This window comes from Elephantulus edwardii, unplaced genomic scaffold (assembly GCF_000299155.1).
Source record: "Elephantulus edwardii isolate Elephantulus edwardi_28Jun2011 unplaced genomic scaffold, EleEdw1.0 scaffold00483, whole genome shotgun sequence".
NCBI lineage: Eukaryota > Metazoa > Chordata > Mammalia > Macroscelidea > Macroscelididae > Elephantulus > Elephantulus edwardii.
Genome location: NW_006400233.1, coordinates 139988 through 154236, shown reverse-complemented (window position 1 = coordinate 154236; position 14249 = coordinate 139988). Strand labels below are relative to the sequence as shown.

Sequence of the window (14249 nt, the reverse complement as noted above, 5' to 3'; positions counted from 1 at the left end):
ACAGATGCTGAAGGAAACAAAGACTCTTCCTCACAACCAACAAAATGGGTGAGGTTCCCTGGAGCTGGCACCCTGAATTTGGACTTTTAGTCTCCTAAATTGCATGAGAAGAAATTTCTGTTTTTTAAAGTCATCCATGTGTGGTATCTGTGTTATAGTAGTTTGCCTCTCCAACAGTAGCAGAGCATGAAAGTGCTTCACGTTCTAGCTAAACCACCATGGCATTTATAGAGAACTATGGCATTTATAGAGAATCTGGAAGCTGGCAGACACATCTGCTATCATACCAACAACATTGGTTTAGACAGTGAGGGAGCCAGAGTCTGGGTGGGCTGAAGAGTGGCAATATAGGCCCATTCTAAAGCAGCAACATCAACACACCTTTTATGGAGGAGGCCAGAAATATGTTTTCATGTGTAGTTTCCTCAGTTTTGATGCATCCACTCATGACACAAATAATGACCCTACATGCTCCAGCACTCATTTCTCACAGAAACCAGAAGGATGGATGTTCTTTCTGCCTCATTACAAATGAGAAAGTAGATTTTGAAGGAGGTGGGCTGGGCTATCAAATGGACAGAGACTGGAGTCATCTTCCTGCAAAGGGTCTCCAAGCAAATGCAGGGAAACAAGCTGTAATAAGCAGTCAGCAGGGCTCTAATACTAGGTCAAGTTCTTGCCAGGGCAGGAGGTGAATCTGAGCTGGGCCATAGTTTTGCCCTGGCTCTTCTTTGAGGGAACAACTAAAGCAGTGATAAGCTGGGATTGTCGATGAGAGCTGGAGGGTGCTGGTGCTGCTCTTTCTGTCCCCATCCTCCCCAGCAACTCCAAGCTACATTTACATGCCTTTTTCCTGAGGAGGAGATGGTAGCTGCAACCTGAGACATGTAACTGGAGTCTCTGCTCTTTGAGATGCACTACATCTCATCTTAATGGGCCCTAGTGCTACCAGCCTCTCCTTTCAGATGCCAAGGACTCTTAGAAGCTAGCAGCAGGCACAGCCTAACAATCCACTTGATGTGGCTTACCAGTGTGAGCGAACCAAGTTCAGGAGGAGGATGGCACTCCCCAGCAAGTAGCAGGCCAGATAGGGTGACCCAAAGGCCTTGCTTAGCCTGTGTGTCTTCTGCTCCCATCTTGCAACCTACATGGTGGGGTGAGAAAACAAGAATATGTGAGATATTGGGGAAAATTCTAAGAGGGAACCTGGGATTCAGGTCCTGAAGTCAGAGCTCTGAAGAACAAGGACCACTTACATGGACACAAGTGTTTCATCAGGGAGGGGCACTGACGCATCCCCCACAAAGAAGTCGTGCACCAGTGCCTCTGGGAGCAAGCACTGAAGAGGACAAATGTAACAATAAGAGCCCTAGCCAATGAGTGAAAGTATACAACCCCTAAGCATTGGCCCTTTATGAAACCTGAGCATATTTACCAAGAATCCTACTGTCAAGGAGGAGAAGAAAACAATAGAGGCAAAGAGCTTCTGGAAACAGAACAAGCTTGGGTATTTAAGAAAACCCTTGGCATGAGGGCAGCAAAACAAGAGTCACCAGAAGCCTCTCAGTCATAAATCCCATGGCAAGAGATAAAGCAGCTAGAAGACTCGTAGTTTGGCACTGAGATAGTAAGCTCTCTTCTCTCCTAAAGGAAAATTTACAAAAGCCCTTCTCTTTTGTTGTGTTTTCAAGAATGCCCACATCCCACAGCTCACAATTGAGAACACAGACCAATAGCTCTGGCCAATGTCCTTTCTGTTCCTCTGTAAATTGCTTGGCCCCACTTCAGCAAGGCTCACCCATGGCCAGCACTGTCCTTGCAGGGGTACACTTGTTGCAAGCATCAGCAGAGGGTTGAAGGAGGGAGAATGGGATTAGGGCAGCTAGATTTCAAGTATGTGAGCAAGTCACTCACCTAGACTCCTGGAATACACCCAAAAAAGGGAGGGGGGGTGTATCTATGCCTTTTTGCCTCTGTTCTGTTTATGTTCTTGTCCATATGTCTACATATGTCGGCATGTGTGCCTGCTTAAAAATCTGTATCTAGTGTACATATATCTCTATGCATTATGTGTATCTGTGTCTGTATGTCTACCTATCTGTGTCTCTTGTGTAGACCATCTAACACAGAAGGAAACCATCTATACAGAAGGCCTAGTCTGGGTTGTTTTTGTGTGGTGGGGCTCTGGACACTCAAGGAGGACTTGGTCTGGCCTATAGGCCACTTGTCTCCATTATGGCCAAAGTGTTAACTATGTCTCCATGTCTGCTCCCAGGCTCAGCTCCTCAAACAAACAGCCTTTCCCAGGTAACTAATCAGTAAGGACTAATTATCTACTTCATTATCAGTCACCGATATGACCTATACTCTCATATCTACAAGGCAATAGAAGACAAGGTGAGGGTGTAGGTTGAGTCTAAGGAAAATGCCCTTTACCGCTACTGGCAGTTGGCACCACTCTTCCTGGGCAGGTAAACAGGTCTCTGTTCAGCTCCACACAAATGGTCTCTACTGCCCCTCTCTGAGGAAGAAGAGACAGATATCCTAAGGACAAGGATGCAGACAACATTCAGGGACTGGAGTCTCAACACACAATGGTGATACCGTGCAATTTAGCCCCAGATCTCCTTCCATGGAGCAACTTTGTCTCCCTCAATCAGCCTACACAGAGCCTGAGGGATGTTCATTGTACACAGTGAGCTGATGAGACTTCAGGATCCAAGAAACACTACTCACCCTGCAAAAGTGAGCCATGGATGTAGCTGCCCATGTATTTGTCTGCAAAGTATGGCTGGTGATAGGATTTCATTGAGCCTGCAAAAGTGTATACACCTGACCTCAGGACCCTAGGGAGTCCCAGGAAGACAGCACTTTCTGCTGCAGCCAGATGGTGAGGCAGTCATAAGGTCACACGCACGTGTGACACACTAGAAGAGGATCAGGCAGATGTGATCCAGCTCAAAGTGACAAAAGGTATTCAAGGCCATGCCACAGAGCAGAATGGCAGGACCCTCCTGAAGTTCAGAAACTAAAATAACAACCAGCAATTCCCAAGTGTTTCAACATGAGCTCATACACCCAAACACTTCGACACATTGCTGTGGGCAAGAGGCACTAACTCTACTTATAGAGAGGATAGAGGCCATCCGGAGACTTGCAGAGTCTTGAACAGGGTGAGGGGAAGACAGTACCACAGCTCCACCACAGAAAAGTCTCTCTCCACAGGAAGGTCCCTCTCTAATCACTCAGAGGACTTACTTACTTTCCAAACTACTGGGCACATTTGTTCCCCTGAAACGCCATTTTACATTATTTTAAAGTCAACTGACTTTTCCTCCCAGATGATGGAATAGTATATGTAAAAGGACATTGAATCTGAGAAAATATGGAAGACATGTCCTGTTGAAGCATTGTTATAAGTATAGATATACAGATGCTCCAATATAAAGAGCTGTCCCCCTATCCAGGCTGACTGGGTATCAGGATCAATTTCAACTGCCTTGTGACTCTACATGTTTGGGAAGCCAGGTTCTTTCTCTAGACTGGGATTCTATCAGTGATAAAGGAAGTCAAAGAGTCTAACATTTCACAATTTTTGTAATCACAACCCTGCCTTCTAGAAACTACAGCTTGTTCAAAGGGGTTGGGATATATGGGATAGTGCTTTCATGCAGCAGGATAGCACTCAAATGATAGAAAAGAAAGAGAAGAAATGGTTCTCAGACACATGGCACTGAGCAAAAGCATCAGACACTGAAAGATACCAACCATATGACAAATTAGTCATAGTGATGGAGTCTGTGGCCAGGGGAATAGCAGATGGGATGTGCAGGAAGCAGGTGGCAAAGGCATATACATGAAGGCTGTGTAAATAGTCTATATCTTGATCACGGTTGTAGTCACAAAGGAATACACAATTTTCAAAACACAAATACAGGCTAAAAAAGTGTGCACGCCATTGTCCATAAAATAAAAACACAACAACAAAGAGGCTATCCTACTCAAGACTCATATTTCCATACTGTGGCTTCATAATCTGGGAACCCAAAAAAGCCCAGGCCATGAATTCCAGCCTTGTCTTTTCCATATCAGCCTTCCATTTTCTGAGGCCATAACTATCCCTTTATCTGAGAATCAGTGAAGTAAGTCATACTTTCAGAGCAGACTAGTCAACAAAAAAGGGGGTAGGGTCTTGTGGGTCGGACAAGGAGAGTGCCACTCACTGCCCTTGTGAACTCTGACAGAACATCTGTCTATGCATCAGTTGTGTGTCAAAGATAACATCACAGTCAGCAGTATGCCACCCTAGGCCCTAGGTTCATTCCTCTCCCTGTCTGTTAGCAACCTCAAACACACTCATCCATTAAGATCTGCAAATAGTCCAAAGAACTCTACAGCAGAAGGCTAGCGTCCTAGTGACTTGCAGCCTTGTGAAGAGTGAGGAGACTCTAACACGGGCACAAAATGACTGGCTTTTCTGCTGTCACTACTCTCTTAGCTTTCTAGACTATAAATGGAGATTAACTCATTCCATCCTTTCCCTACCCTATGTTCAAATCTCTCTCCTGGGGCTTCCAATAAAATTACAGAAGACAAAGTCATATAGGAATGTTAGATAACAACTAATGATTTCTTAGTTTTAGCTGTGCCATTTATCTGAAAAGTAAAATAAACTAGGTATACTCGGGATGGGGTGGGGGGATTGCAGGGGGATTGTATACCAGTGAAGGAATTTTTCTTTTACTTTTCAAAGAGTAGAGCGAACTGGGGGTGGAAGTAGGGTGGGCGGGGAGAAAAGTGCAACAATGAATAAATGGAAATTCAAAATCTCTGTAAATGTTCATTGAAATTAATTAAAGTAACCTCACAAATAAAAAAAAAATAAAAACTCTTCTAAGAACTCATTTCTGCTTTTTGAAGAGGTTTTCTTCTTTTATTCATGTTTTAGACTTCTGCTTTTCAGTAAGGGGAGATGATATATGGAATGAAATGAAAAAACTATTTTGAGATAATACAGATAAGTAATCATGAGTGTCTCCTGACTCTCAGTCTCAGGTGGATGGATGAGGCCTCTTGCCTCTTGAAGAGAGGCAAGTAAGGAAGCTGGGGCGCTTGTGGCTTTCTTTTTGTCCCACTGGGTGACCACTGAGGACCTGCTAGATGACTTGGGGGCCTCTAGCCCAGAGTTCACCAGTGTTTGCGCACGCTGGAGTAGTAAAATACTGAAATGTCTGGCCATGCCTGTACCATAAGGGCGAGTGTCCCCCATGACCTCAGTGTCAGTTGGATGGATGCTGCCCTCAGGCCTGTATTTAATTGTTTTTGGTCAAACATTCTTCTAGGTCATAAAGCTCTGGTGTGTCCACTTGCCATACAGAGGTAACTTGTGGTTGCTGTGAAGCTGAACACTGTGACACTGATGTGTCAAATGTGTTAATGGTTATCCATGGTAGACAGTGTTTGGTGGAGTTCCCTGATTAAAATAAGTTTGGAAGCAGGAATGGCATCCACTTCCATAAATAGTTTGCCTCTGGAAACCCTATGAACCTGGAGAAAGGATGAGAGTCACGCAAGTGTTGAGGGCTTTCATTCACAGGGTCAAAACCAAAAATTAAACCCATTCCTGTTGAGTCAATTCTGTTGCATTGGGTTTCCAAGGTTGTAAATCTTTTCAGAAGGAAAAGATCTATCCCCTGAAGAAGGGCAAATGGATTTGAATCATCAATTTTTAGGTTAGAAGTTCAACTCATTATGCATTATACCACCAGGACACCTTTTGATTGAATTAGTGTGGCACATATGTCCTGTGGGGTGCTTGGGGTGGGGTCAGTAGGTCTATTTCTTAAGATTCAGATAGTTACACGGGCCCTTACTAATGGCAACATGAACTGAGAAAGCAATTTTTACTAAATGCTAGAGGCAGAAAATGTAGATGGATACTACAGGTCATGTGGTCTAACAGTTTCATTGACATTTAATCCATATACCACACAATATAACCATTCAATGGATCCAAGTCTCATCACCCTTTTACAGGTACCCTCTAGCCCTTAGAAACCATTCATTCTCTTTCTATCAGTAGTAATTTGCCTATTGTGGACTTTTATAAATGGAATTACATATTTTTAAAATATGGAACTGCATAATACATGAATTTTTTTAGTTGATTTTTAAAAATTTTTTATATAACTCTTGATTTATTTATGAAGCCTGAATATATTGTTTTTCACAAAAGATCTTTCTCATTTCCTTCACCCCAACCACTCATTGAATTGTTCAACCCTATGATCAACACCCTACAAACCCCATTCTCTATTGTCACCTCCCCCCCACCGCCTTGTATCCTCATACTGGTTCTACAATAATGGTTTTATACAGTATTGGTCCTTGTAGGACTGAGTTAGTTCACTTAATATGTTCTCCAGTCCCTGCCAAGTTAGGTAGTAATTAAAAAAATTATTGCTCCTGCATGTTGTGTAGTATTCCATTATATGAATGTACCATAACTTCTCAATCCATTCATTTGTAGTTCAACATCTGGGTTGTTTTCATGTTCTTGCAATGGTGAATAATGCTCTATGAACACTGGTGTACACGTTTCCATTTGGACCTCAGTTCTCATTTTCATGCAAAGTCATATTACATAGATAGATAGATAGATAGATAGATAGATAGATAGAGAGACAGAGAGAGAGAGAGAGAGAGAGAGAGAGAGAGAGAGATTCCATATAGAGATATTCCATATATATATTCAAACTGCCTTCCAGAGGCATTGTACCATTGTACAATCCCACCAACAATGTAAAAGAGTTCCTGTCTCCCCACATCCTCTCCAACATTTATTACTTGCTATCCTGTTCAACTTTGCCACTGCTACTGGAGACGGTACTCATTGTGATTTTGATTTGCATCTCTTATTGCCAGTGACTTTGAGCATTTCTTCATATGTCTGTTGGCCATTTGAATATCTTCCTCTATGAAAATTCTTTCCATGTTTTTTGCCAATTCTGCCATTGGTTTATCAGACTTTTTCTTGTGGCGGCCCAGGAGTATTCTACAAACTTTCATGAAGAGCTCTTGTCTGAGATGGTATTGCCAAATATTTGTTCCCAGTCAGTAGGTTTCCTTTTCACCCTATTGGGAAAAGTTATGAACACAGGGATTTAATCTTTAGAAGGTCCCATTCATCAATTTTATCATCTTCAGATCATACATTTCTAGCTGTATTTGGCAGTCTCTTTATACCGTAGATTACGGCTTCTAAACTTGATCCCCGTTTGTCTCTTATGAACTTTATGGTTTGAGGAATACATAGACTTTTATGACTGACTTCTTTTACCAAGTATAATGGCTTTATAGATTAGGGGTTGTGTTACCAATCCAAAAGCAAGTGATTGAAATCCAACAGGTGCTCAATAAGAGAGAAACGGACAATCTCCTCCTATGCAATTTACAGCCTCTGAAAACTAGAGTTGTTTCCAACTCAACAGCATTTAACAACAACAAGGTTCATCTTTATCACAGTATATATCAGGAGTTTTTATTTGCTAAACTCAGCAACCTTGCCTCTCCTACCCCTTGACACAGGGTCACTCTTACAAAATGCTGACTCAATCTCTCTCTCTCTCTCTTTTTTTTTTTTTCAAACTCTCCCGCACTAGCAGAGGAGGCAGGATACAGGCTGGTGAAGTGGAAGGAAAATAAACTGATTATAGAAAGTTGAAAACAAGTCAACTGTGAAAAAAGGGGGAAAAGAAAATAATGCCCCCCTTTATTATCTCACAGAGGATAGTGTATATGGCAAATGGGTTAAATCGCTGCCTGAAAGATTGGCAATTTGAGTCCAGAGGTCCCTTGAAAATAGTCCTAGCACAAATACTGCATGGTGCCACTGTTGTAAAGCAGGACTGACCTCGGGGTTGGGAGGAGACTGAGAAGGATGGGTTCAATAATTTATACTGCATTGAAACAAATGAGGGAGAAAACTGTTTAAGAGGGAAAATTATTAGGTATTTTTGTCATGACAGGAGTCCAGAGTGAAGGCTGTATAGTAGAGAGGACCTGGGGGTAGGGATTATAAAACAATGAAAGAATTTTTCTTTTACTTTTCTAAGAGTGTAGTGTACTAAGGGGGAGGGTTGGAAGGGGAGAAAAGTGCAACAATAAATGAAAGGAAATCCAAAGTCTCTGTAAATTTTCATGGAAATTAATAATAAATTTTTTTAAAAAAAGAAAATAGTCCTAGCAATCTATTGCACCCTTTGAAAACTCTATAGAGTATTTCAGGAAGATAGTGGCATAAACAAACCATTGTCCAATGTTCCCCTATGCTTGGCTTTGAAAGATTCTAACTTGAAGAGCAGAAGAAGGTAACAGGAAGGTAAAAATCAATAGGAAGTCACATTGGTAAGAAAAATTCTTCTCCCACTATCTTTGCCCTTCTCTCCAACCACATGGACTGGGCCACCAGGTGCTGGGAGCTAAGTAGGTAGCCCCAGTAAAAGGTCTTGCTTCTCTAATCACAACACAACTTGCCTATACAGAGACAGGTCCTCAAGGTTTGGCTCTAAAAACAACAAAGCACACCTCCCTGAGGAATTGTTTAATGTGTGCCAGAACCTAGACTGTGTTGGCTATAAGTCTACTGTGTGAACTATTATAGAAGATCCCAGTGAAGTCAGTTCATACAGTCAACACTCTACTTGCCTCCCTGCATACCTCAATTGATAAGGCCTCTGACACCAAAAGTATAGACCTTCCAGGGAGTTCTTTCTGTCTGCTCCCAGTTACAGTGGGTGCTAACAGTTAGTATTAAGGACTTCTGAGTGAGGTTGCAGTGTGCTAGAAAGCAGATAATTTGAGTGGAGGGTATAGCCACAGACAACATACTAAAGGGACTAAGGGAGGAGACTAGCAGCTACAATGAAGACCTTCCTTGGTGTTCACTTGCAGTGTGACAACCCTTCCCCCACCCCAACCACTATCACCTGCTTAGCTCCTATAGTCAGCACTCTACACACCTTCCTGTGCATGTATAGCTTAGGCATCTGAAATCAAAGGGAAAGCATCCCTAGAGGTCACTTTAGGTCTGTCTATTCCCAGTTTTCATCAGTGCTGAAAGAGATGAAAATAATGACCAGAAAAAACTGAACTCCCTGGTGGATGAACTGATTAGTGCATCTGTAGCAGCAGGAGTGGCCACAGTGAGGTTTGTTTTTTAAAAAATAAAATAATTATTCCTTTTTTAAAGGGGGGTTTTCTAAAGTGTATTTTGGAGAGTTTCAACAAAGGGACTTCCCTGGACGTGCTCAACAAGTTGTGTAAAGACATTTGGAGGACAATCACCTCACCAACTGACTGGAAGAGAGATATATTTGTTCCCATTCCAAAAAAAGGTGATCTGACAGAGTTTGGAAATTAAGAGACAATATCATTACTATGACACACAAGCAAGATCCTGCTGAAGATTATAAAAAAATTACTAGAAGAGCACATCAACTGAGAAATGTCAGATGTGCAGGCTGTGATATTAGGAATATTATAGCCAAGGTTAGGTGGATCTTGGCTTAAAACAGAGAGTACCAGAGGAATGTCTGTTTCATTGACTATGCAAAGGCATTTGACTGTGTGGAGCACAATAAATTGTGGCTAACTCTGAGAAGAATGGGAATCCAAAAACACTTGATTGTGCTTATCTGAAACCTGTACTTGGACCAGGAGGCAGTCATCAGAACAGAGCAAGGGAACAATGCATAATTCAAAGTCAGGAAAAGTGTTCATCAGGGATGCATCCTATCTACATACATTTTCAATCTAAATGCGTAACATCATCTGGGAGACTTGGCTCTATGAGGAGGAATGGGGCATCAGGATTGGAGGAAGATTCTTCAACAATCTCCGTTATGCAGATGCCACAACCTTGCTTACTGAAACTGAGGAGGGCCTAAAGCATGTGCTGCAGAAGGTCAAGGGCTGCTTCAATATGGATTGTAGCTCAACATCAAGAAAACAAAGATTCTTACCACTGGGCCAATAGGCAGCATCTTGCTAGACGGTAAAGAGATTGAGATTGTTAACAGCTTCAGTTTATTTGGCTCCACATTCAACACTCTTGGTACCAGCAGCCAGGAAATCAAAAGACAAAATGCACTGGGAAAATCTGCTGTCAAGGATTTCTCCAGATTTCTGAAGAACAGTAATGTCAGTCTGGCAACGAAGGTATGCCTGATCCAAGCCATGGTCTTCGCAATGACTTGCTCTGCATAAACTAGCTGGATGAAGACCAAACAGAACAGAGAAGAATTGATGACTTTGAGTTGTGCTGGGAGAAGAGTATTAACCACACCATAGACTGTGAAGAGACCAAACAGGTTTATCTTAGAGAGGATAAATCCAGACTGCTCCTTGGAGGCAAAGATTCTGAAGCTCCATCTGACATACTTTGGGCATGTTACAAGGAGGGACCAGTTCTGGGAGAGGGACATCATGCTTGGGAGGGTAAAAGGACAGCGAATGAAAGGAAGACTCTGGATAAGGTGGATAGACTCAGTGACAGAGGTAATGGAGGTGGATGTGCCAGACACAATGAGGTTGGCTCAGGATACAATAAGAGTTCAGAGCAGTTGTACATACAGTCACAAGTGACTGAATGGCACTTAACAACAACAACATTTGGGAGATAATGAAAGTTGAAGGCAGAGATCTGAAACTTTTAAATCCTAATTAAACAAGAAGAAAGAATATACAGAAAGCAAAAGATGAAAACTCTTCCCACCTAAAATGTTAGTGTAAAATACTGGGGGAAACTGAGAATGAAAACATCCTCAAAAATTCCAGTGCTAGACCCCACCAAGTTGTAGCTGTTGTCTGGCTGAGAAGGCTGCTAATTCACAGGACATCTCTAGAGGTGACCCTATTTCCTTCGCAAACACCACCTCAGCACTCTGGCCCTTCCAAGAACCGGCACTTGAGCTGAGAACCCTTTGGACCCTGTCTAGTGGCTGCAGTTCTCTGGCCAAGATAGCTGCTAATTTACAGACTAATTCACAAGGGAAGGCTAACACCAACATTCAGGATCTAGGCATTGCTTTCATCTGGAACATCATCCTGTTGTGCCAGCCGTACACTCAAACTCAAAGGCTCCAGCTACAGTCCTGGAGCAGAGGGTTCAGAGAGGTGAAGAGAGTTGGGGTATCTGGCTGCACCACTCCACAGACCAAAAAGGACAACAGACTTAAGGAGAGGGGGCTGCAGCCAGAAAACAACAAGCCATTCACACCAGAAAACTTAGCTCCAGGACCACAGAGAAAGGAACAGAAGCAGCTCACCCCCTTAGTCTCAGTTAATTTTGCTACAGGACTAGAGAGGAAGAACTAAAGGCAGCGTGAGCTGTCCTTCCCTTCCCTACTAGTATATTGAGTTCCCCAACTGAAGTAAGTCTTCCTTTGAGCCAAAGGATCAGAGAGAAATTCAGGCAGGGTAAGATGCTCTTCCCTCCTATGGAGAACTGAGTTCTTGAGCCAAGGTTATCAGACCAAGAGCCTGCTAAGGCCACAGGCATGAAACCTCTACAACAGACATGACACAGAAGAAGCAGACTACCTCACACCCTATAGAAAACCCAAACAGGATGTCACCCAAAAAAAGTTATCCAAAGACAGAATCAATGGATTTTCTGAAGCTAGAAAGTCTGATGGAATTTTCTAACACAAAATTCAAAAGAACAATGTTTGAATATTTACAATGTGTGAAAGACAAACTCAAAGAATTACAGGACTCTACAAGCAAAAACCAAGAGGGACTTAAAAAAAATTATCCAAGACAATGCATATAAAACAAACAAAGCATTAGAGGCTCTGGAGAAAAAAAACAAGAAACTACAATTTAGAATATAAGGACCAGTGTTTCAAATGTGGTCAACATGTTGAAGGGACATATGAGCAGAGCTGAAGAGATGGGACAGAAAATCAGTGAGATAGAAGATAAACTTCTTGGTGAGCTCTGGTGGCCTGGTGGCAAGAAGCTGTACTGCAATCCCAGAGGTGAGCAGTTCTAATCCACCAGATGTTCTGCTGGAGAAGGAGGGACAAACTCTTCCTGTACCACTCAGATCCAACTTGACAGCGCACACACAAAAAATAATAATTTTTTAAAAGAACATAGAACTCTCATAACTGATCTCCTAGAACAAAAAGAAGAATCAAAAAGGAAGGAAAAAGAAGAAAGCCTAAGGATAATATAGGACACCATCAAGAAAAATAACATGCACATAATTGGAAACCCAGAACAGGAAGAAGCTAGTAAAGGCACTGAGAAAGTTGTGGAGGAATTATTAGAAGCAGACTTTCCAAACATAATGAAGAATGAGAGAGGAAATATGTATGTATGTATGTGTGTATATATATGAAAACTCCATAAGAATAGACTCCAAAAGAAAAACAAGGCATATCATAGTCAAATTTGCCAGAACCAAATATGAGGAGAGAATTCTGAAAGCAGCTAGGCAGAAACACAGAGTAACCTATGAGGGAGAGCAGATAGGATTACCCAGGGATTTCTCAGAAAGAAAAAACCCCACATGCGAGCAAGAGACAGTGGAATGACATATATCAAACACTCAAAGAATACAACTGTCAACCAAAAATAGTGTACCCAGAAAAAAAATGTATATCAAATATGACAGAGAGATCAAGATATTCTCAGAAAAGCAGAACCTAAGGGAGTTTATAAAAACAAGACCAGAATTGCAGAAAATACTGAGGGAAGTCCCTCTTACAGAGATGCCACAAAAAGTAAGAGGGATCAAAGTAACCACAAATTACACACACACAAACACAAAACCTCAATAAAATGACAGTAACAAAATCTTGCATTATTTGTATTATTTCTATATTCAACAACATAGAAATAATAGAAAGCATCTTCTCAGACCACAATGCTACAAAATCAGAAATTAATAAAAAGAAGATAAAGGAGAAAAAAGAAATCATACATTTGGAAGCTGAACAACACCCTGCTTGAACATGAGTGGGTAATGGAAGAAACAAGATATGAAATTTAAAAGTTTCTTGAAACAAATAACAACAAAAACACAACTTACCAAAACCTCTAGGAAACAGCCAAAGCAATAATTAGAGATCAATTTATACCAATAAGCAAAAATGTAAAAAGGAAGAAAAAATGGTAATTGATTCTTTAACCCAACATCTCCAACAAGTTGAAAAACAGCAAGAAAAGCTGAAACTCTCTAAAAAAGCCCTGAAACTATAAAATTAGGGCAGAAATAAATAAAAACTAGGAAAACAATTGATACTATCAATCAGATTAACAGGAGGTTCTTAAAAAAATCTGAATAAAATCAACAAACCACTAGCAAAAATAACAAAAGAAAAGACACAAATAATCCAAATAACAGATAAAAGGGACAATGTCACCAAAAAACCCCAACTAAAATAAAAAGGTTAACAATGAAATATTATGAAAAACTATACTCAAACAAATATGAAAATCTTGAGGAAATGAACAAATACTTAGAAACTCTCAACCTACCTAAACTGAAACAGACTGTTGAACACCTGTACAGACCCATAACAAAAGAAGAAACTGAACAAGTAATAATAATTAAAAAAAATTTAAAACAAAAAAACCTTCCAACAAAAAATATCCCTGGACCAGATGGTTTTACTAGTGAATCTTATCAAACATTTAGAGAAGAATTGTCATCAATTCTACATAAAGTACTTCAGAAAAAAGAAAAATATGGAATTCTCCAAGACTCATTCTAAGAAGCAAACCTATACTTGATAACAAAGTAAGGTAAAGAAACCACCAAAATAGAAAATTATAGGCTAAAATCTCTTATGAACATGTTGTTGTTGTTGTTATGTGCAGTCGAGTGGTTTGCGACTCATAGCGACCCTATGTACAAGAGCCCTAAACCCTGCTCTATCCTGTGCCAATCGCATTGTCTCTGACACACCCATCCCGATTACCCCAGTCACTGAATCAGTCCACCTCAAAGAGGGTCTTCCCCTCCTGCGCTGTCCCTCTACCCTATCAAGCATGATGTCCCTCTCCAAGGACCTGTCTCTTCTTACAACATGTGCAAAGTATGTCAGACGAAGCCCCAGAATCCTTGCCTCCAAGGAGTAGCCTGGTTTAACCCTCTCTAGGATGAATCTGTTTGTCTTCTTGGCAGTCCACGGTACATTCAATACTCTTCTCCAGCACCACAGCTCAAAGGCATCAAT

The 14249-nt window shown here is 41.3% G+C and overlaps 1 protein-coding gene across 1 annotated transcript in view; it reads right to left on the bottom strand.

Annotated features, from left to right (window-relative positions):
• The window catches only part of LOC102850028 (phosphatidylethanolamine N-methyltransferase-like), a 110849-nt gene that overhangs the window by 67986 nt on the left and 28614 nt on the right, over positions 1 to 14249 (bottom strand). The window contains exon 2 of the mRNA XM_006902980.1: positions 1029 to 1144. Coding sequence (XP_006903042.1) covers positions 1029 to 1144 — 116 coding nt within the window. The remainder of the gene's footprint in view (positions 1 to 1028; positions 1145 to 14249) is intronic.